The 23,073-nt window shown below is 42.4% G+C and overlaps 1 protein-coding gene across 5 annotated transcripts in view; it reads right to left on the minus strand.

Annotated features, from left to right (window-relative positions):
• The window catches only part of pknox2 (pbx/knotted 1 homeobox 2), a 118,758-nt gene that overhangs the window by 43,797 nt on the left and 51,888 nt on the right, over nt 1–23,073 (minus strand). For all 5 annotated transcript variants that reach the window (XM_056444573.1, XM_056444528.1, XM_056444543.1 and 2 more), the window contains 2 exons: nt 15,414–15,520; nt 10,964–11,100 (listed from right to left, as the gene is read on the minus strand). In XM_056444573.1, the coding sequence (XP_056300548.1) occupies nt 10,964–11,100; nt 15,414–15,500 (224 nt within the window). In that variant the 5' untranslated portion in view covers nt 15,501–15,520. The remainder of the gene's footprint in view (nt 1–10,963; nt 11,101–15,413; nt 15,521–23,073) is intronic.

Below are 23,073 nucleotides of genomic sequence, written 5' to 3' on the forward strand. Positions count from 1 at the left end.
AATAAAAGAAAGAAATAAAGATCTTGATTTGAATGCGGTTCCTTCCTTTCTTGAGGAAATTTAACATATGTTTAAGACCATTATGGTTTTTAAGATGAGCTACTATCCTTGGTGTCTGTGCTCAGTGGGAATTATACTCTTCCTTGTCATTGGAGCTCTGTGGCTAAAGCTATCAAAGCAATCGGGGTTTGCATGAGGAGACGTGTATCCTTGACGACGCACCATTGTGCACAGTTGGACCCGGCCAACTTGGTAAAAACACTACCTTTCGGCACTTTCTATGACCTTTAGACAGATTAAGGTAGATGGGGTGTGAAAAGGCATGCATTTTTATGAATGTGAATATAGCCGCATGTGTCCGCCTGTGGGTGTGTGGGCGAGTGCATGGTCACGCCATGTGTGCCTCCCAGTCTCCCACTACCTCCTGCAACCACCCCGAGCCCCCCCATGTCGGCTGCCAGAAGTGGCAGGTTCTATCTGCAGTGCGACGGAGTGGAGATTGCCGTCTGGGGGATCATTATGAGGGCCATAAAAGAGCGATTTACAGGACGGCCAGTGAGTGGAGTCAGCACGGTGCCCACCCTCCAGCGCTGCACCGTGCTGGGTCACCAATGAAAAAAAGGCCAAAACGGAGAATCAGAGGCCAGCGGGGGAATGTGATGACTTAAACATGAAGGTGAGGGACGCGGCGGCTCTGGTGGCATCTGATTTATGGGCTGAAGGAGGAAGTAAGGCCCCACTTGATTTTCCTTTTCATGTTTGATTAGAGGGTAGAAAGGTATTGACATATTAAAAAGCATAATGTCGTTAATTGAAAGCTGACCAAATTGTATAAGGTTCCTGGGGCTTAATGAACTCTTTGGTGAGATTTGTTTATCCAATTAAATCAAATCAGTTGGTTGTTTTCCATTTCTATGAATGAAAACGAAGCTGTAAAGGTCTCGCTCAAGACCTGATTGCATTATTTATTAGTTATTAACAGGTGATGACTCTTGACCCACATGAAATCAAAAAGTTTTAAGATATGATTTGACTCTAATTTTTGCGCCCGCTAAATGCTTCTGTGTGCTGATTGGTGCTGAGCAGGTAGCGAAAACGACACTATGAGAGCGGCGAGAATCAACCAAGTCAGAGTTTCAGTTAATCAATGAGCTGAAACTCACTATAGAACTCCATGAAGCTGAGGAGACTCTTTGCAGGTATCAATGATAATTTAACATCACTCATTGTTTTCACATGGTGGTTTGGGTCTTTGTTGTTATAAATATATTGATTATCGCCGATTAAAGGGCCAGTGTGTAGGATTTGGCAGCATTTAGCGGTGAGTTTGCAGATAGCATCAACTGAAACTTCTCTATTACGCCAAGCATTCTAAGCCTAAACACAATATTTCTTATTTCAGGTGATCATAAACAAAAGATACATACATAACAAAGACATCTATTGTACAATTCCATCACATGTTCAATTCAATTCAATTCAGTTTATTTGTTTATAGCCCATTTTCACAAATTACAAATTTGTCTAAGAGTGCTTTACAATCTGTACATATAGACATCTATATGTACAGATTGTACATATAGATGTCTATCTAGACATATAGATGTCTAGATAGAATGTTCTAGTTGAATGTTCAACTTCATTCTGTTATACAATCAACAGCTGCTGAATAGCCCATTTTCGGCTAACTGCTGTGTAAAAGGTCAATGAACTTCCAGTGTCAGCAGGAGTTATCTGGGTTTCTCCTGCCAATGAAAAATGTTAAACCTGCAGATGCAGAGCTGGGTAGCAAAAAAACTGCTCAAATCAAAGAACCGTAGACGTTGACTGAATAAGTGATGTTTGCCTGCTTCCGTAATAATCTGGGAGGCCACCAAGGCTGTACAAAAAGAGGTGGGGGTGGGGTTTAAAGGTATGCGTTAATGTTGACTGTGGGTCTGCGTTGGAGAGAGAGAGAGAGATGGAGGTCTCTCACTCTCTCTGCTCCCCACTGTTTGCCAGCCTAATCAGGCCCGCTGTAGCCCCATATATTAGGAGCCAGTTTGTGGAGGAGTCCTGCTGGGTTTGCTCCCTATAAGGCCCCCGTTTCCCCAGGCCACATGTCTGAAGCACACCCTGTGTGAGGTTGTGAATGTGGGAAGTTCACAACGACACACACACACACACCTACACACACAGACACACACAAAAAGAACCCCCGACATTATCTGAATAAATTCTTTTTTTTGAACTTATTAAAACCTTTTCATTCTCATGTTTGGTCCTGAACTTCACTCGAGGTTCGGTTTCTCGGAGGCTTCCCGCTAGTTTGTGGTTTGTACAACATCTCTCCCAACACCACGCATGACCACTGTAGATGTATTCAGATGGGATGTGTAGTGCAGGCACACACACACACCTGTCACATCACCTTTTTTTGTTGTTGTCACTAACATCACCTGCATTCATTATACTGTAGTACGTATTATTGGCATTGCTACAATGGTTCTCTTTTTTTCTTTCCATTCATAACAATCCTTTAAATCAATAAAAAAAAAATTTTAAGTATAGGTCTTACAACAAAAGAAAACTAGAGGGTGCACAGTAAAGGTGCTGGCCCCCTCCTCCATGGGGCTGCACTGAACCTTTGCAAAACCCATGTGTCATTATTATTCCATTTATGTGGAGTTTAACTAGATTAATTCTCCTCTTAAGTTTCTCTCTTTTTCATACATTCTTTTCTTCTTCAGCACACATACCTCTGGTCACGGATACATGAATATACAACATACTTTCATACATGTGCAGAAAGACATATAGCACTAATCCTGAAATATGTATATGTCGTTAGTCCACGATGAAAAAATGTAGATAGTAGTTTGTAGGTATTGCTGTGTCATACTGTTTTGTTACGTTATTGTCTGCATATTTTCTTTCATCAATGTTTAATTTGTCACCTTTTTGTACTAATTCCCATTGCACTAATACAAACATACATGTATAGAAAACATAAACCCAAGGGCAGAATTTGGGCTACATACAGACACACCATAGCATCAGGTAATCTGTCAGGAATGTTAGAAAAGTCAATCATGTACACTACCGTTTAAAATTTGGGGTCACTTAGAAATGTCTTTATTTTTCAAAGAAAAGCACTGTTTTTTCAATAAAGATAACATTAATCAAAAATACACACTATACATTGTTAATGTGGTAAATGACTATTCTAGGTGGAAGTGTCTGGTTTCTAATGAAATATCTCCATAGGTGTATAGAGGCCCATTTCCATCAACTATCACTCCAGTGTTCTAATGGTACATTGTGTTTGTTAATCGCCTTAGAAGACTAATGTCTGATTAGAAAACCCTTGTGCAATTATGTTAGCACAGCTGAAAACAGTTATGCTGGTGATATAAGCTATACAACTGGCCTTCCTTTGAGCTTGAAGTTTGAAGAACAAAATTAATACTTCAATTTTAATCATTATTTCTAACCTTGTCAATGTCTTGACTATATTTTCTATTCAATTTTCAATTCATTTGAAAAATAAAAGTGAGTTTTCATGGAAGACACAAAATTGTCTGGATGACCCCAAACTTTTGAACGGTCGTGTATATCGATTTTGCATCTTGTCAAAGTTCAAAGAAACGAATAAATGAAGATGCAACTGTTTCATTCTCTTCTGTGTGCGCTGTGGGACACTATTGTGCCACGGGAAGATACAACACACTACTACATCGGCCCGAGTAAAAAAGAAAAGCAAAAAGAAAATTGTGGACTTCCTTTCTCACCCAAACTCAAGCGGTGAGGAAACTCATAAAACGAGTATCTGACAGAAACAGCCAATAAAACTACTTGAGCTCTGACACAGTTTCCTGCGTTCACCAGCACACGCTGACCTGCTAAATGGAGGAGGCACAGCCTGTTTTAAGCCAGTCAGACTCGCCGCTGGAAAGAAACCAGCGCGGCGGTGGAGGGTGCATTGATGCATCGTGGAGGCGAGGATAAACAGACTTTATGGTGCATTACTGAGGCAGACAAACACACAGGCGGGCACGAAGGTGGCCGACGGCATCCTTGGACGTGGCAAATTAAACTCGCTCCCTCCTGTCGTGTACTACAGGAGAGGTCTTCAAATGCTCACGCCATTATTGACGAGCGCACATACACACACCCGAGGCTGGATACATTTCCGTTTGTCTTGGAGTTCTGCGACTGTCAGCGTGACGGCATGTTAACCTTCCCTCAAATACACACACACCCTTAAATCCAGTCTCAATGCAAAACACCCAGGCTGACCAGCACGAGAGAGGCTTTCAGCAAAGACCCACTATGGAGGGGAGTGAATGGTAATATGCTCCATACGGGGCTTTGAAACTGTCAAAACACTGAATAAATCACATTTGAGCTCCGTTTGCCTTCACTTCCTGATCCAGTCTGTCACAACCCACCAAAAAGTGTCCTTTAAGAATCGTTCAATATGTTCGATTAACAGGTTCCTGTAAATAATGCAATGCACAGATACAGTAGATGGTGTCTTTTATTCTGGATAATTCAGGTAATAGCTCTCCGTCAGTGTGGAGTAGGACTGTGCAAAAACACCTCCATAGCTTACTGTCACAGAATTGTTTTAAATGATAATATGTCCGCAACTCGATACATAAAAAAAAAAAAGGAAATTCCCTTTAGATTTCCTCAAACCCCTGTGTGTGTCAACCTCCTCCTCCGCTCCTGTCACGCTATAGATGTCGCTGCCTATTTCCTTCTAAGCTAAGGCCAGTGACCTCCCGGCCTGTCACATGATCCAGCCAAAGTCACAACATGGCGTCCCAGCAGCAAGCGGATGTACACTGTAGAGCGGCGCCATATGATCCCAAAATTGTCATGCCGACACATGATGGATGGAGCGGTGTCGTGCCCAGGATTTATGAAAAGGTGAAGAAACACATCTGTTCCTCCTTCAACCACGAGCAATATCCTCTCCTCCTAAAGCTCCAGACGTAATACTATTCATAGGTGAGTACTTTGTGTTTCAGTGTTTTTTATTCGTCATGGCCCCCCGGAGTGTAACGGTCTGAGTACTGCCTGTGAGGACTACTGAGAAACACGCTGCTCTTACTGGTGATCACAGATTCTCTAAGTTCTCTACACGCAAAGCAAGCGAACAGTTAACTCTAAACACACGGCAGATTTCAAAGCGTGACCTTAAAACAGCTCATTCTGGTAAACACAGCTTTTCAGCCCGAGTTGTTTCAAAGCATCACAAGGACATTTCTAATACAAAAAAGACTTTTATGATGTCGTGCACGTTTCCATCTCGGACCCAAATCCGCTTCCATCAGCTGAGAACGCTCCATTTGCAACCTACAAAAACAAAAGTCTCACCGGGTTTTTAATAAGATGCACAGAATCCAGAAGGATCTTTATTGTAAATGCCACAACTCATTAGGCTAATTACCCCATCACACATTTACTCCGCTGCTAATAACAAAGTAGGCAGAGAGACGAGAGAGGGAGAGAGAGGAAACCACACATCTCCTCATAAATTTGGCATTCTAGCAATTAGTGAGGAGAAACATTAAAGCCCACACAGACTTCCTGAGCAAAATAATTAAAGAAAAATGGCAGAGGAGCTGATTCTCCCTGCTTTCCTCTTTTCAAAGTCTACAGCCCCCATATGAGCACTGTGTAGAGGCAGGAACTCTGGCAGATCAGACTTTTTTTTAGAGTGCTTTTTGTGTTTTTTGTGTGTTGTTTTTGCATAATTTGACTCACTGCAGGAGACGGTGACTTGTGAAGTCAAATTTAATTGCGATTATAATAAGGTAACAAGGTGTGTTTAGTCATTAGCTCCTTGCATGGGCAAAAAAAAGCATTCAAAAGTTCTAACATGCTCTTGCTCCTCTGGGAACGGAACAGCAAGGATTTTCATTTAAGAGCTACAAATAATCATATTTTAACGGCACACGCTGGTGAATCCTCAGTGCTGCCTCACTGTTGATCACAACATTTTAATTGGCCATCCTACACATTTACAGACTCAGCAGGTTCTCTACAGAACCATTTAACCGGCAAGCAACTTATTTCATTCGCACCCTATTGTGTCACATAAAGACACTGATAATAAACAGCTATATTTGCCTATAAAAGGAAATAGGACTGTTCAAAGGGATTTGTAAAAGTGCTAGTACTAAATTATTGGTGTAGTATGATAATTAATCATTTAACTAACTGATCAAAAGGTTTGCATGATATCCGACCTATGACGGCTCAGCAACATTTACCTGGATCTATAAAAAATCCATCTGTATATTAAGATAGCTAAATAAAGGTAAACATGTTGTGCACATATATATTTTTATTTTATATACAGAATATATATATATATATATGTATCTAAGAGCTCTTTAAGCACAGTGGGTTTAGTGTTTTTACAGAAATAATACAGCAATAATAATTTTATAAAGAATAGTTGGGAAATGCTTATTTGTGAGTGAGGTACATGTGTGTTAAGTCCAAACCCGGAATCAGGACGTGGTTAGCCTAGCTTAGCATCAAGACTGAGAGCAGGGGGTAATAGCTAGCCTGGCTGTTTCCAACACAAAGTATTTCCCACTAATGTAATGGTTGGGTCTCGTTTGTTTGGACTGCAGACAAACAGAAATAAAAAAATATCTGACGGCCTCAATGTGATAAAAAGACGTCACACAGTGATGGAAACACATAACGCTAATAGAGTTACAGCAACGGGTGGGGCTTTGACATCATTGGGAAAGAAATGCGTTGGACTTCAATACAGGATATTCAGTTGTCAAGGTGTCCACACACACTGTCATAAACTCATATCTCGAGGTCACACTACATGACTTCTAGCAGAATAAATATCTGTACCCGTCAAGGAGAGCAATAGGTACTTTACTGGATGTGTTGCATTTGCAACACCGACCAAACTTGTTGTTGCACCTTGGCTGTTGGTTGTTTGCTTGAATACACAACACAATGACTGATGTACCTAGAGGGAATATTAAAGATGAGGGGGAAGAGGCTATTGCTATGCATGGCTACTCATGGACACTTCTGCCTTGTTTCCATTGAGAAAAACGTTGTTTGGAGGCAAATGGCACCTTTGTGGTGTCAGTCATGTCGTAGCAAAAGCACAACAACTTCAAACTGTCGTTTACAAGACGGCAAGTTGTGTCGTGTGAAGAGTAAAGCCGTCTGACCACCTTGATAGTCGTGAAATGATGTTCACACACTGTCATTCTCAGTCAAATAGGCAAAGCCGTGCAAATAAACCGCGATGGAGTTCAAGGAACTCTTGATTGAACCCTTGATCGTAGCTCAGTGGCAGAACAAAGGATCGGTGGTTCGATCCCCGGCTCCGCTCGCCCGTGTCGATGTGTCCTTGGGCAAGACACTTAACCCCAAATTTCTCCCATAGCTGTGTCTAAATGTTAGTTCTGGTGAGCAGGGGGCGCCTTAGCTCCTCCCATCAGTGTATGAATGGGTGTGAATGATGTCATGCAGTGGTAAAGCGCTTTGAGTGGTCAGGAGACCAGAGAGGATCTCCACCAGTACAGGTCCATTTATCACTTATCTTGTAAGTACGTTAAACGTGCACTGGATGAATAAATGAGGACATCGATTTGCATTAATTCCCTCACATGGGCACATTGATTATTATTAGATGATAGGTCATGTTTACGGCGAGTAGCTCTGTATTAATATGTTTACATCAAAGGTTTTAATACAAACGACAGGAGAACCTGGTCATTTGGCCTAGCGCTGCCATGCATTCTTATTTAGCATTGCTGCATATGTCTAAGTTACACATGTGTGATAAATAGTCCTCTTAAGAGGTATGGGGGCCATTTTCCTCCCACAGCCAGTTTTTTTTTTGCTGTCGGTCGTCTGCATGCTATGTCGTCTCACACCACACATCTCATCTCTCCTCCTCATCTCAAAAGAAGAAAAGAAAAGAAGAGCAGCATCTCCACACATGCAGCACACACAATGCATTTTTCTTTGTTTCATACTCATCGAGGCCAATCAAGATGCTATAAAGCACATGAGCATTATTAACATTAATGTATTCCCTCTAGAAGACAACACGAGAAATCGTATTTAAATTAACTTATAAATAATAAGGTCTATATCGGTGCTGCAAATATTCCGGTTGTGTTTAGTTGCTACTGTGAGCTCTTTCGGTTCTTGCTGTGTGTGTGTGTATGTGTGTTTGTGTGAATGGGAAGAGGGGCTGATTTGGACTGAGACACCCCCTCAACACCACCCCCACCCCACCCGGAGCTGCTCCAAACACGGCCGCTCACATCAAAGGTAGCCGGGCACCTCAGAGGAGCCGCTGAGGACTTTGCAGCAGCTCGGCTCAGGCCTGAGCACGGGGCCCCCACACCTCCTCCAACACCCGCAGGTGGGACCGACGGCACCGACCCGGTGTGCAGTGTCACCGTCACAGGACGGGCTGCACCCGACGCGGCCTCACGCCGCCTTCCACTTAACAAATCCAGTAAGTTGTTGGTTTGCTGCCAACTCCGGCTCGATTAAAAATGTCTGTATTTTGAATAATTTACTTCATAAATAGATAATACAGGCTCATTATAGAGGTGCATCAATATTCTAGTGATAAGCTGAGAGAGTGATTTTTTTTTTTTTTTTTTTTTACTAGTTTGGAGTTTCACCCAGCAGTGATTTTGTTGCTGATTTCCCACTCCCAACAAGGTGGAGCCTTCCAGGGCTTCTACATGGTAAATAAAAGAATACATGTCTGTGGGCTGATCTGTAAACAACCTAATATAAGAGTGACAAAAAAGAAGGATAAAAAAAGCCTATCTATACCTCAGCGTGAACATTGTCAGATAATATTTCACAATGCTTTAGCTCAGAGATGAAAGTTTACACAAAGGAGCAGTGTGGTGCACTTCAAGGGATCTATTAGCATAAATTACATAAGTGTGTAATCACCTGAAACGAAGAACATTAACTTCGAACGAGCCAACAGAGAGCCTTTAACGTTTTAACGGCCACCGTAGTTCTCCCACACGCTTGTGAAACTGCATCAACGTGAGCCTCGAAGTGCAAAACTGTGGTACCGCCGGCCAACTTCCTCTGCTACTAAAATAGTGTTTCTATGGTGTTATTATGGTGATAAATGACCTCATGTTACACAGTCATGGACAGAAGTGAGTGGAGAGATGTTCAGTTGGTTGGAATCTGCAACCACACCACTACATGTTAATAAATCATACACACTGCCCCTTGACAGAATATCTTTGAGAATGAAAATGGATTATTTAAAAAAATTCCACACGGCCTCCACACGAAGATGGTTAAAATGTATAAATTTGACACAAAAGTGCATTGGCCCCACTCTGTATGGTTCATATCTACATTTGGACTTGACCAAAAAGTTTTAGCAAACTAGTAGTTTACTTCCAAAATAAAGTCTGCCACTTGGAGATTGATGCTTACCTTTGAAAATGACTTTTGGCGTGAAAGAAAAAATAAATTGTGTTTTACAATTTAAGTACATTTCACAAAACAACGCTGCTTCCCAGATGAACATTTCTTCGCGTAAATGTGTAATGTATGTAGCGTAGCTTATTTAGTTTATCTAAGTCACGCAATGTTACGCAACAGAACAAACATCCTTATTTGAACCCAAATCACAATCTTTTCCTAAATCCAAGCAAGCAGTTTCCTATGAAGATGGACATTTATTTTGAAAAGCAGTATGCATGTAACAAGAGGAAATAGACACAGAGCGTCATAGTTTGAAGTGTCGGGCCCCTGACCAAGCAGTTAGGAGTGACGACGTGATGCTCAAAACAATGACCGTGTTTCCATGCATTCGAATAAGTGGCTTAGTCGGACTGAAATCGAATTATCCGTTTCATGTAAACACCTTTGTTCGACTATGTGCGGTCCGACTACGATCCGATTAACACCCCTGGATAACTCAATCCGATCCGGTTGATAATTCGACTATCGCGGCATTTAACGGTGAATTGGATTAGGAACTGGACTTTGCGTCTTTGCGCATGCTTGAGATCCCGCCGCCCTCCTCGCCCCTCCCTCCCTCCCATGTCGTGACCCGGAAGTCGAAAGAGTTGAAAGAGACGATAATGTCACTATTAACATCATGCAAGAACAGTAGAGGGATGTAGTTTCGCCTTGCTCTCTGTTTGCCATCTTTCTCGAAATGTTGACGTTGTTGTTGGTTGTTGTTGGTAGTGGTGAAGAGGTCAAGCAGAAATGGCTGTATCACCACGAGTTGTAATGAAAACAGCGCCACCTATCGTATCGGATATGACATGGTTTCGGCCAATGATTCGAATTACTCACTGCCATGTATATTGGGATAATAGCAGATGCCCCAAAAGATAGCATAGTCCGACTAAAGCAAGATTCGAATTATACCATCATGTAAACGCACTGAGTGACTGGAAAGCATTGAGAGAGCATTCATTCAAGTCTTTACTGTCTCTTCCTAATGATCAGTCACAAGTGCACGCTATGCAGGAGCCAGAGAAACGGCTCGACTTCTGCCAACATTTCAAACGCTTACTTCAAAGTCAAATGATTAAATTCAAAGAAAGTAAATTGCGAGTGCTTCTGCTCCCCTTTGATGAGTGAACGCCTTCACTGAAGGTGCTCTTTGCTTTATGAACGACACTAAGTGAAAATTGAAGGAGGCACTTCACGTTTTTCAAAGCGTTTCAGTCATGGCTTGTTTAAGGTAACTTATTAATTAAAGACAACAACAGTGCTTGTGGCCCTCATCAGCGAGTAGCACATCAAGACAATTTAGTGCAGTCTTTTGTAGGAGGCGAGAGAGAAAATGCAATAATCATTTCAAAGAGAAGAGTTGAAGAAGGGCAGTCACATCTATTCACCAAGAGGCATATCCTCATTCACCAAGGACAGAAGGATGATGACACATGAACCCAGGAGAGATTGAACCAACCTGTAAACCGCCCTCTTGTCAGACTCAAGCTGGGCCTGGGGGTCAAGGGTCACGCTGACAGAGGTATTTCCTGCTGCAGAGGCTGCTGGGATATGGACCTGTGGGGTCTTGGCGTTCTGCTGAGTGGTGCCCGTCATCTGCGGACACAGAAAACCACGACAAAATGAACGTTGCATTCAAACTACTGTGTACTTTTGTTACTGTTGGTTCTTTAGCTTAAAGACTTTTACACACCAGGGACGTGACGAGTAAACAACATGAACATGAGCAAAATACTTGTAAGGGATTATCTCAGATTAAAACAGTTGCAGCATTTTTTCTATTTAAGGTTTGAATAGATGCGCAGACGGAGGACCAACTCCCAGGATCCTCTTGACCCAAGGTAGCAGCTGACAGTCCGAGCTGAACGGGCTCAGCTCGGGTCAGATATGTTGTCTCCTTTGAGTCAAATGTTCCAGTTGAATTAAAAAGTTAGGAGGTGTAGTGCATCTGTCGATGGCTTTTATTGTGAAAAATAGTGGATCTGTTCTTCGCTGCCTTTGTCAAGGTTGAGAGTAATAAAGTTTGCCATTTGTAAAAATGTTTAATCGAGCACAGCGGTGAGGCATTTATTCACGGGGTAAAAGCTCAGAAGAATCGGCCTTTTCGCCACCTACTAGTAAACATGGGAATTCATTGCACATTATGAAATAGATACTTTGGTTTCCTGCTCCTAAAGGTGCGTTCACACCAAAAGCGAAACTATTTTTTCGCGCGACTGAATCCCATGAAAAGTCAACGTACAGACGCGTGTGGCTGCGATAGACGCGATATTTTCCCGGGCGGCGTGTTTGGGGCGTTTGGGGCGATGCGATGTGGGCGACGCGTTTCTAGCGGCACAATTTTCGCCCCGAGTTGAAATATTTCAACTTTGAGGCGGTCATCTCCCAACACGGGCCAATCGGCTCTTGAATTCCGCTCTCATCGCACTGGAAGCGGTAGTCTTTCAGGCATAACAGTAACTTCATCGGTGAAAGTGACCGAGCTGAGTGAGCCTACACTGTAAAATGTAATAGTAAAATTAGTGAGCTTTACTCATTTCTGCTTACTTTGTTGACCTTACTTTAAGAAACTTAGTAAAGAACACTTTTTGATGAGTAAAGTTATTAAACTTATTATCTCAAGTAAGCTTTACTTTAAAAAGTGTTCATGATGTGCAGTCAGGCCCGAGAACTTCACCCTTCTATCTCCAATAGAACTCTTTTTTAGAAAATGTCTGTTTTTGTTGTTTTTCTGTCGTGAAATTTAGCAAATGCCGAAAACGCTGTGTTCATCATATTTCTGTGTTACAAAACCTAATCTGGCAACATGTTCAGCATTTTAAGCACGTTGTTTGAGTTTTAAAACATGTATTTTTCTTCTAAATAAACTTTGTCTTCCATTGTAACTGTTCTCCTTCTTTTGTTTCAACAACTTACAGTTTTTAGTTCAGCTTACTTGATCATTTTAAGGCAATCGGTTTCCTCACCATTTCTAAGTAATGGGATCTCATTGACTTGTAAAGTTAACTAGTTCTTATTAGTACTGTTTACTTAATATAACTTGGATCTTTTAAGTTGTCTTTTTTAAGTTAACCTAACTAATAATTGTTAAGTTAACTATACTAATGTTTACTGCAATTACATGAGTTGCCTAAACTTAGTTTATTTTAGCTTTAAGAACTTAAAATTATTGAGCTACTTTACTTAGAAATGTTGAGGCAATCGGTTTCCTCACCTTTTTCAAGTAAAGTCAACTTATTACATACTTAAAGATTTTTAAGTTACCTTCACTCGTATCTTTGAAGTTGTCTGAACTGACATATTATGAGTTGACTTAACTTATGTTTACTCCAATTACATCAGTTGCCGAAACTCATTTATTTTTAGTTTTAAGAACTTAAAATTATTGAGCTACTTTACTTAGAAATTTTTAGGCAATCGGTTTCCTCACCTTTTTCAAGAAAAGTTAACTTATTACATTTTACAGTGTACGGGTGATGTCACGAACCCAAACACGAGGGCGTTAGTGTGTGGGATGTCCACGACAAATATAAAGCAGAACTAGTGGTTAGTTCTTCATGGTGGATGAAGGCGATGATAACGGTCTTTACGGAGACGAGACACAGAGATAAGCCCCTCATGGCTTGAACATGGCGAATGGTCGAGCGAGTAAACTCACGCGTTTTGGGCGACGCGAAAAATAGTTTCACTTTTGGTGTGAACGCACCTTTATAGAAGGCCGAACCTGCTCTCCCTGTCAATCAAGTCAAAACGGAAAACCACATGACCGAAATAGCAAGTTTATCAACGATAAAGAACCTCAACATGGACTTCTTCTACTTCTCGTCGTGGTCGAGCAGCTGCTTGTGAGCTCGAAGTCATTTTGTAATCACTTTTCAAAAGCAGTGAGGTGCTACATGCATCTGACGCTGACGGACTAGGAATGAGGGTGTAGCTGGAGTAAATCATTGTTGCCTGACAGATCGGTAGCCTCGTAATGAATCTGTTAAGCAACATGAATGAGATGGAGTAGATCCAGTAATTGAACAAGGCATGCTCAGGTCTTCTATAGATTCCTGTTGGATGATAAATTATCAATTAGCAATATGTTCACAACTGGAACCTACTGCACACACACTGTAGTTCCTTTTGCTCTGGAGAACTACAGTACCCTTCATCTATCATTGGAGAATCTGCTCTTTTGGTGTTATTTGTTGGGTGACATGCTTTATGAACACAATCCATTGTCTTCTTCATCCCTCTCCACCCCTCTTTCGTCTCTCAGTCGTTCTCTCTGAGGAAATGAGTCTAACAACCCCCAGCCCCGTTTTCTTTTTTCGGGGTGGGGTAGGAGGAAGCTTCAAGTCTTAATCCCAGCACCAAATGGGAAATAAATTAGCTTCTTCACACTTAACTAGCTCTCATTTGCATTTGCCGAGCGTGCAGACAGCAGCTCGGGAGCTCTCCCACGGCACTAATCCTCCGGGCGAAAGGAGACAGAGGTGGTGTGGACGAAGAGGAGGGTTTAGACGGTTGGGTGAACCCCCCCCCCACACACACACACACACACACACAATCAGTTCGGGCTCGGTTAATTAAAATGACCTGTTGGTGGTATCAGGTGTTGTGTTGAACAAGGCAGGATAGGGCTTGACCTCTTACCCTCACACTTTGACATACAGTATGTATCGCTCTTGTCTTAATTATGAAATGCAATTCAACCTGATGAAAATCATTTTAATATTCCTGGAGATGCCCGTTTGAGATCTCACTGTATTACAGTGTTATAACAGTGTGTTGGTCTGAGTTAAAACTGATTGAAAACATCGGTTACATTAGATGGCATGCTGAATTTAGATCTGTCAGCAGATTACTATTTGGCATAAAAAAGGAGGTTTATTAACATTATCAAAATTACACATATAAGCATGTGTGTCTGTGACTACTGAGTCAACACAACCACAGGGTCAACTGTGAGTTGTCTATAACAAATTATAAACATGCTTAATACGTGCTTATAGGACTGTGTAAATGAAAAGCACATAATTAAAGCGTTGTAAAATATGTTCTTATTTGACTCAAAGCATACAATGACCACTTAGAGTAATACAAATAATCACATTTTCACAAATAATGAATTATAATGGCGATTATAATATCATGTTCTGTTACTAAGAATGGTAATTACAATACACTGGGATTCTGACCAGCAGTGAATTATTATAACACTTGACCTTATTAGTCATTATAGAATGCTTAATAATGTGTTCATGATATTGTGTTGAAGATATTATAAATTAGTGCTTAGAAGTATAATCATAGAGCAGATCTTGACACATTGTAAGTATGTGTATAATACATTATAGACATGGGAGTCATACAGAGATATTATCATACTTATATGTCCTGCTCTAAATAGCACTTAAATACTATCACAGAGTCAATATAGTATGTATATGCAATGGAATATCTACCATTAACACATTCCTAGACTTACAGGGATATTTGTAGAATTTACTGATTACTATTTGATTGTTAGTTGGAAGGAGCATTAACTTTACATGATCACCGGAAAACTTGTTATTTTTAATTAGCAAATAAATAATCCTGACTAAATGAACAATAATTCATTTTAAAGCTTAGGGGGAAACTTAATGGGAAATTAATAGTTTGTCAGCAGATAATTATTCTGACTTTTAGCTTAAGTCTGACTGGAGAACCACATATATGAAATCACCTGTTTTCAACCAAGTATAAAGAGCATAAATAACCCACAAAATGTGACCCTAAAAATCCAAATTGTTCTAACTTTGACAGAAACCCCTATATTTGTGTTGGGCCCCATTCCTCCCAGTGAGACCCTGAGAAATGTAGCCTCTCTGAGCCTTTCACATTCACCATGAGGGAAACATTGGGATAAAGCCTCTGACCTGTTGGCTCTCCTGGTACGATGGTGGAGGAACGCTCTGGGTGGCCATCATTGTCACTGCAGGTGCTGGGGACTCATGTTGCATCATGGGATAGCTTCACATTTAGACTGGGGAAGAGACAAAAAGAAGGGCAACATAAATCCAGAGAAGTCTTTTACAGCAGCAGCCACCAGGTGCTGCTGTGATTAAATAATAAGTGTCACTCTTCTCTTCCCCCTTGTCCCTTTACTCATGCATTTCTCTGCTCCGTCTCCTCTGCATGTGTTGCATGGAGCCGGCAGTCAGCCGGGATGATGCATTGATACTGATCTCACAATGCCGCAGTCCTTTTTTACAGAAATACTTTACAAAACAGCGGGTTCGTAATGACGCCGCAAACAACCCCGGCCACTTGTTTACCAATTACCGACCGGCATGCTTGTTTACTAATTGCAGTACAGCTGGCTTTAGAGCAACGCGTGTTGGTGGAGTCACCTTGGTCGGCACTATTTGTTGGCTGCTGATGTTGTTGTTGCGCCACAACCGAGCCAATCAAGAGGGCTAATTAGGGCTCTTGTTGGCGGCCTAATTGCTATTGGCCGGGACCCCACAGGGCTGAGGGCAGTACCCTGTGGAACACCGCTGTAACCATCATGCCCACCCCCACTGAAGGAGCTAATTGGTTCAGGGGTATGTTTTACACACACACACACACACACACAGACCCCCTGCCATGGCACCAACTTAGGATAGGCGAGCTCAGCAGGGGTTCCATCCTGAAGCTACATATAACCTATGTGTAAATGCTGCATGGAAATGTGCTCTATATTAACTGTTTAACCTAAGGGGAAGGGGTGGGGGGGGGGGGGGGTTATAAATGTCAAGGGGTAAACTTAATAAAAACCTGTTCATCAAAACTGTTTTAACCTTTTATAAAATATGTATGTACACTGGGACATCCAAATGATGGCTGGGTACCTTAAGCCCCTGGGCCTGTGGGGGATATCTCTTCTGGAGCCACATTGAGCCCTGTGTGGCCATGGAAGGCGGGCAGCACAATGGACTGGTGCACTCGGACTGCGTGGTATTGACGAGGAGGGACGCGCTCCACTGTGAACCAGTGAAATGCAACCGCAACAGCCAGCAACGGTTCAGAGCTACCGCTTCAGGAAATAAAGATGCGCAGTAAATCGGCCGGACCGCGAAAGCCCAGGATTTGGAGTGTGTGACAACTGGGTTATGGACTGATGAAAGAGAACTTTAGTAAGACAACAATAGCCATTCAAGGATGTCAGAAAAACACTATAAAGTACTCACTACACGAATACCACAGACACAGCAATGTGTGTGTGTGTGTGTTTGACTCGTGGCAGAAACGAACAGGACTACTCAGTGGCGTGCAATATGACGATATAGATCATGAAGGATACAAATGTCTCTCCACAGAGATCATTACAATGTTCTACGGCTCCAGTGTTTCCCCTGCATACAGCGGCATATAGCACTGCTGCTAAATGATTAGCGCCGCTGCTATATTAAAATCTCCCCGAATGCAATGAACTCTCCGTCTCTCCTCCAAGCGGCCAGAGTCTGTGACGAGCGAGGAGCAAAGATGGATTAACCCGTTTAGAAAAGGCCGCCGTCGGTGGGGCGAAACTTTAATGTGGTGCTTTTAAGGGATTTTACAGAACTGTCGATTCAAATCAACTCATCGATTAATCAAGCACACCGTGGACGAGTGTTCGTAGACGAAGAATTTCTTTTGTCGAGGATAGCCGTGGTTGTCGATATGCTGACGGATTTTGTGTACCACAGAATATTCCATTCAAGCTGATCCTCATTGCTGCGTTTTATCTGTCAAGTAAAAAGAGACTTTTAAAAGCTACATTGATTGTCAGCACCCAGTCGTTTTTGGCCTTGTGTGCTCTAAATAATTTGCCATGCAGTTAACACACCAGTCATAATGTTGTTGTCATGAAAATTGAAAAAGGAAATAGGAGGAACAGGACTATCACCTATAAAAGTGCTGTGTGGTGGATCTAATTCTAATCTAATGTGAAGAGTGATTCATGTGGAGATGGAAAGGTAACTGACAAATTATGATTGTGGATCCTGCCTGAAAAAATAAAAACCTCCTGCTCCTCACTGCGTGTTGAGGCCAGAGCTCCTCGAACAACAAGACTGTGTTTGAGTAGTTCAGGTTCCTGCTGCCGATGAGAAGCAAACATCCCTCTCTTTGTTCCTCCCACTGAGACCCCGTCCACTGAGACCCCGTCGTCTGAGACCCCGTCGTCTGAGACCCCGTCCACTGAGACCCCGCCCACTGAGACCCGGGCCACCGAGACCCCGGCCACTGAGTCAACTGGCTGAGGCTGCTTCTCGCTTTGAGTGGCACCTGAACCCACCGCGGCCCCCAACACGTTGATGTTCAATGCTGGTTCAGTTTCATCATTAGCAAGTTGTAAATTAGAGTTTCAGCTGCAAATCTGCATCTTTTATCACACCATACTGTCCGTGCATGCTGCATACACACACGTGTGTGTGTGTGTGTGTGAGTGAGAGAGTGTATCTGTGTGTGCGTGCGCGCCTGTTTGCACTGTGTGTGTTCACGCTTGTTTGTGTGCCATGTGCATGTCTCCGCAAGTCCTTTTGGTGTACTGATTGCGTCTCCTGGTTTCTGTTCTCATTCCAACTGGTATCAGCTGAGAGGCATCTTCTCTGTTATCAGCCCTCATTTTAATTGCAAATGCAGCGAGCGTGTTAGTGATTAAATGGAAAATTGCACATTAATTGATGAGACTGAAGATAAAGCAATTCCAATTACTGCACTGTATTTTAGGCAGCCTCTCAAATTTTGCCCGGCCCTCCAAGGAACGGGCCACCAAACGCCAAATTTGAGCAGGCAATCGTGCGTCCATAAATACTGTACGCACACGCGGGGACATAATATGAGCACAAACACACGCCGTGCAGCGGCTGCTGAAGCGTGAATGTACATAGAAGAACACTGAAAAAACAGCAACAGACAAGACTCGTAATTTCAACGGTGAAATTAAACGCGCAGAAAAATAAAAATCCGGCCCCGTGAAACTGAAAGTCTAATCGCCTGGCAGCCGCTCGCTCTGGACTCGCCGACACCGTACGCTCACACAATAAGTGAGGAAATTCATTTTGGGGACACATGACATGTTTGTTCCTCAACAAAAGCCTTTTGAATTATTACAGAGTTCATAATGCATATAAATTGAAAAGTGCCTGTAGTCGCAATCAAAATTCAAAAGCAAGCATAAAATGGAAAATGAGAAGTAGGCATAAAATTATTCCAACAAACATCAAAGGGTTGTGCGACTTTGGATTGGAGGCAGTGGTACCCTTTCATCGGATTCTCTGTCTATTCTGCATTAAATTTTCCCACGATTCTCAGGCATGGAATGGCCCGCTGCTGTATTGATGTCAGGTTAGTCAGTGGCGTTTCACTCCCTTTACCACCGGCGGTAGAATGCAAATCCATATCTGGTCACGTATGATGTGATCACTGCCTCTGGCCTCCACACTTCCACCGTGTCCAAAGCTTTTCCTCGTCTACTTTGGTTTGAGGGTGAATTCATTGTTCGGTGTTGAACTTCTACCAGGCGTGGAATGGGAATGCTTCCTGCTATGAGAGAGAGCTGACCCTCCTTGTGACTTACTGTCAACACACACACAGAGCGCCAGGGGGAACCACCCAGTGACCCGGGAGGGTTTTTTAGCACCACATCATTAAAAGCAGACTGCTACACAAAGATGTGACCCTCCTTCATGGGGAATTATCAACACATCGTGAAATCAGACTAATGAAGCGGTGAGCAGGAGGTGCCGGGGTGGACTAGGACACACAGGTAGATCCAGGCCTCGTTCAGGAAACTGAAAATAATCCCATGTTGGTGTGCTGGCTGTTTGATGTCTCTCAATCATGTTCTGGTTTGTAAAGCACTCTTGGACACAGCTCAACTCTGAGACTGCAGGGCATGTTGCATGAGGAGGGTTTCAGACCCTGCATGCCAGAATGAACATATAACTAGAAGTACCGCCTTGTGGTTGTTGGCCTCCGCACAACCAAGCAGTTCCTTATTTTCATCAACCCTCCGATTGCCACCGGGCACCGGGTACTTTGTACTCATGGTTGCCATTGTCACACAGCTGAGTTCGTTGGTAGGGTAATTAGTTTTGCATTGGTATTTGGTCATAAACCAAACATATTTAAACAACCAACCGGTGCCCTGGTGATGGTGCCAGACGAAACATCGGGAAACAAGCAGAGTTATCTAACATTATTGTCTTGCTTCAAATCTCACGGCAATCCCAAAACATCCCTCTCAAACATGGTGACGCTTCAAGAGAAGTCCGGGGATGATGAGTGTTCTTTGTCTGGGAACCCTGATCGATTATACAGACTCATGTGTCATATTTCAGTCTGGATCAAAGTGTACGTGAATGTTGGTTGTGTCATAATATGCCCGGCTCACTGTGTTTCCTTTCTTTGATTTATTCATTCAAGTTTCGTGTGTCCTGTTTGGGACGTGTCCCTATCATTATCCAGCGACTACTGAATTGTTCCTAGCAATAATTATGCTCTAATACAGCTGACAATTAGTGCTAGAATGAGATAAACCAAAGGGCATTATTCTGTCAACTACGACGGAGTATCAGAGCCGCTGTCGATCTGGAGCAGGAAGTCGTAACAATATAACAGCATTGAGCGGCAGCTCTGTCTCTACGCCCCGAGCTGAGAGACACCTGTCTCCAGACTCAGGGTGACATTGAAAAGCTGTGAGCTGCTCCTTATGGGAGGTGGTGAAGTTACATGTGTGGACAATGGAGGGATGAAACGCTGTGTCACCCGGAGACCACGATCCCAAACGGTCTCTGTGCCTGTCAGACGGTCCGAAGGGAATACGAACGTGACGGCAGAGCGATAATGTGACTGCAGGGGAGGGGCTCGTTTTTATTTTGGAAATATTACAACTTTATTCACATTCAATAATTTCTTTATGACTGATTTTTTTTACCTCAAAATATGATGACTTCTTAGAGAACAGAGAAATATGAGATGTGTATTTAAAGTGCAGAAAGTTATGAAATCTTTTTGAAACTGTGTCTTCATGTGTGTTGACTCAGCAGAGATAATATCATATGAGAACAGTTACGACAGAATAAATACTTGAAAGTATTACATAATGCCCTTACTGATTAAATTCCATGATGTTCCAATATTTTGTCACCTTTTATATTTGATTTTGCTTTCCATAAATCAAGATATTTCCACCATAAATTGGTGCCTAACCGGAATGCAGGAAATGCCCACTTTCTGTGTTTTAGATTTGTTTTGTTTGTTTTAAGTTGTTTGAATTAATGGTTCATTTGTATTTTTTAAATCCTTTTGATATTTAACATTTGTTTACTTTGTATCTTTGATCTTCCTCCAAATCTTCATACTTTTTAGCTTACTGCTAAAAGCCTCTCCCTCACACGCAATAGTCCATTTGCTCTCTATAACCACAGCTCGGGGAATAAAAAGTGTGAAATAATTTCACAAAGACCGACTGTAATTATGAGAAAAATGTGTCCATTACCCACAATGCAAATTTCTTAAAATCCCAAACAACAAGCGAAGGCTTCTCAGAATCCTGAAGCTTTTTCATAAATATTATCTCATCACAGCGCTTCCACCCGAGGCGAGATTCACTCTCCCCATGTTGAAGCCGTGACGGATTGCAGCACCCATTCTGATCCCAGATCTGGTATCACATGTACACGCATGAAAAGGGAGGGGGGGGGGGTATCATCCCCCTATCAAAATCTCATTTAATCTGCCCTGTTTGAGTTTGTTGGTTAAGAGGTTGACCTGCGAATGCAATGAATAACATTTGGAAGTGGGCTGTGTCACCTTGGTCAGACATTATGCATCTCGAAGCCCATGTGAGAGGGGAAGATGAATAAATAAATCAGGTGTTTCTGAATACGAGTAGGATCTAATCATGGCCTTATTGTCAGGCCTGATTTACAATGCAAACACCGGGAGGAGAGGCCTTGATGGCGTCGGGTAAAATGGTGGAGGGAAGGGCGCGTTGGTAATGAGATTGGGGCAGGGGGGAGGGGGGGGGGGCCTTGAGTACACATTCTGTGGTCCGACACAACACAGAAATCGAAAAACACACAGATCAGAGAGCAAACACACTACCACACACACCGACAGACACACACACACATTCACACACACACACACATGGGAATGGGTATGCATGTAAACAGAAGCATGTATATTTATGCACGAATGCCAACATTAAACACAGAGTGCAAAGCCTCAACTCGTGTCATCCTGAGGGCAACATCAAAAACACACACACATGTCTAGCGCACATTCATCCAGACACACACACACAGCCGGAGGCGAGGAAAGTCTCACCAGTGGTCCCACCACACACACACACACACAAGTTTCCCACACAGTGCAGTCAGGATCCGGTCCACACTCCCAGACCACCTCATTAACCTGAGCCAGCAGCCCTCTCTCCTCCACTCCCCAGCAGCCCGCACTTACAATTCATGCTGGTATCATTTATTCTCCCGCTCTTCTTGATTGGACCCAGCCCACAAGATAGATGAGGTATGAATCTGAAGCTCGGTGGAGGACGTTTCAGCATTGTTGTGGACATCTTTAAGGCCTGTACAGACTGGGGGCTTCATGAATAAACGACAGGAAAACTAATCCAAACTATTCATACCGGCAGTAATGTGAATTTGTGACAGTTGCAACACTATTTCAATGAAAGGTTCCAATAGATCGGGGCAGGCTGATGACCGACTACCAGGATGCTATTGAACCAGTCTGTCTAGGGTAAACTGTTGTACAGCCGCAGCTACTGCAAGGTATATTTTATTGAGCTTCCTTTCAGCAAAATGCTCTGAGGGAATTGGAGTTGCCGCTGGTTAATATTGGCTGAACAGACGTCCCACAATTTGAGACAACTATAATAGAAGCAGTTGTCTCGATACCAAAATCATGTCCCGTTTGTCCTAAAAACTAAACCTAAAGCTCTGATTATTTATAGCCTAATGAAACATGAAATACTGATCCTTGTGATACACCAGGGGTGTCAAACTCATTTTCACCGTTGGCCACATCAGCATCATGGCTGCCTCTTAAAGCGCTGGTGTAACTGAAACGTAGAAATATTGTACATATGAACATTTCTCTAATATAACATAAATCCATTTAATTTGAAACCTTCAAAATAAAAGCACAGGATATTTCAGTATAAACTACTCCAGCATATTGTTAAATAACTCACTTTGCATTTGATTATTGTTTATTTGAGTGTAGAAATAATGTACATAATAAAATGTCTTTAATACTATCACGTAAATCCATTCAATTTAAAAAACCTTCAAAATAAAAGCACGGGATATTTTTCTTACATTTCTTTAAGAAAAGGTGATCACATGTCTTTCGAGCCACCAGGGGGACACATAAAATGATGTGGTGGGCCAGATTCAGGGCCTTGTGTTTGACACCTGTGTGATACACTATTCAGAAACACGGTTATGAATTAACCTTGCTATCTATGTGTTGTTAAACAACACATACACTACCGTTCAAAAGTTTGGGATCACTTAGAAATGACTTTATTTTTCAAAGAAA

Source organism: Pseudoliparis swirei, chromosome 3 (assembly GCF_029220125.1).
Source record: "Pseudoliparis swirei isolate HS2019 ecotype Mariana Trench chromosome 3, NWPU_hadal_v1, whole genome shotgun sequence".
NCBI lineage: Eukaryota > Metazoa > Chordata > Actinopteri > Perciformes > Liparidae > Pseudoliparis > Pseudoliparis swirei.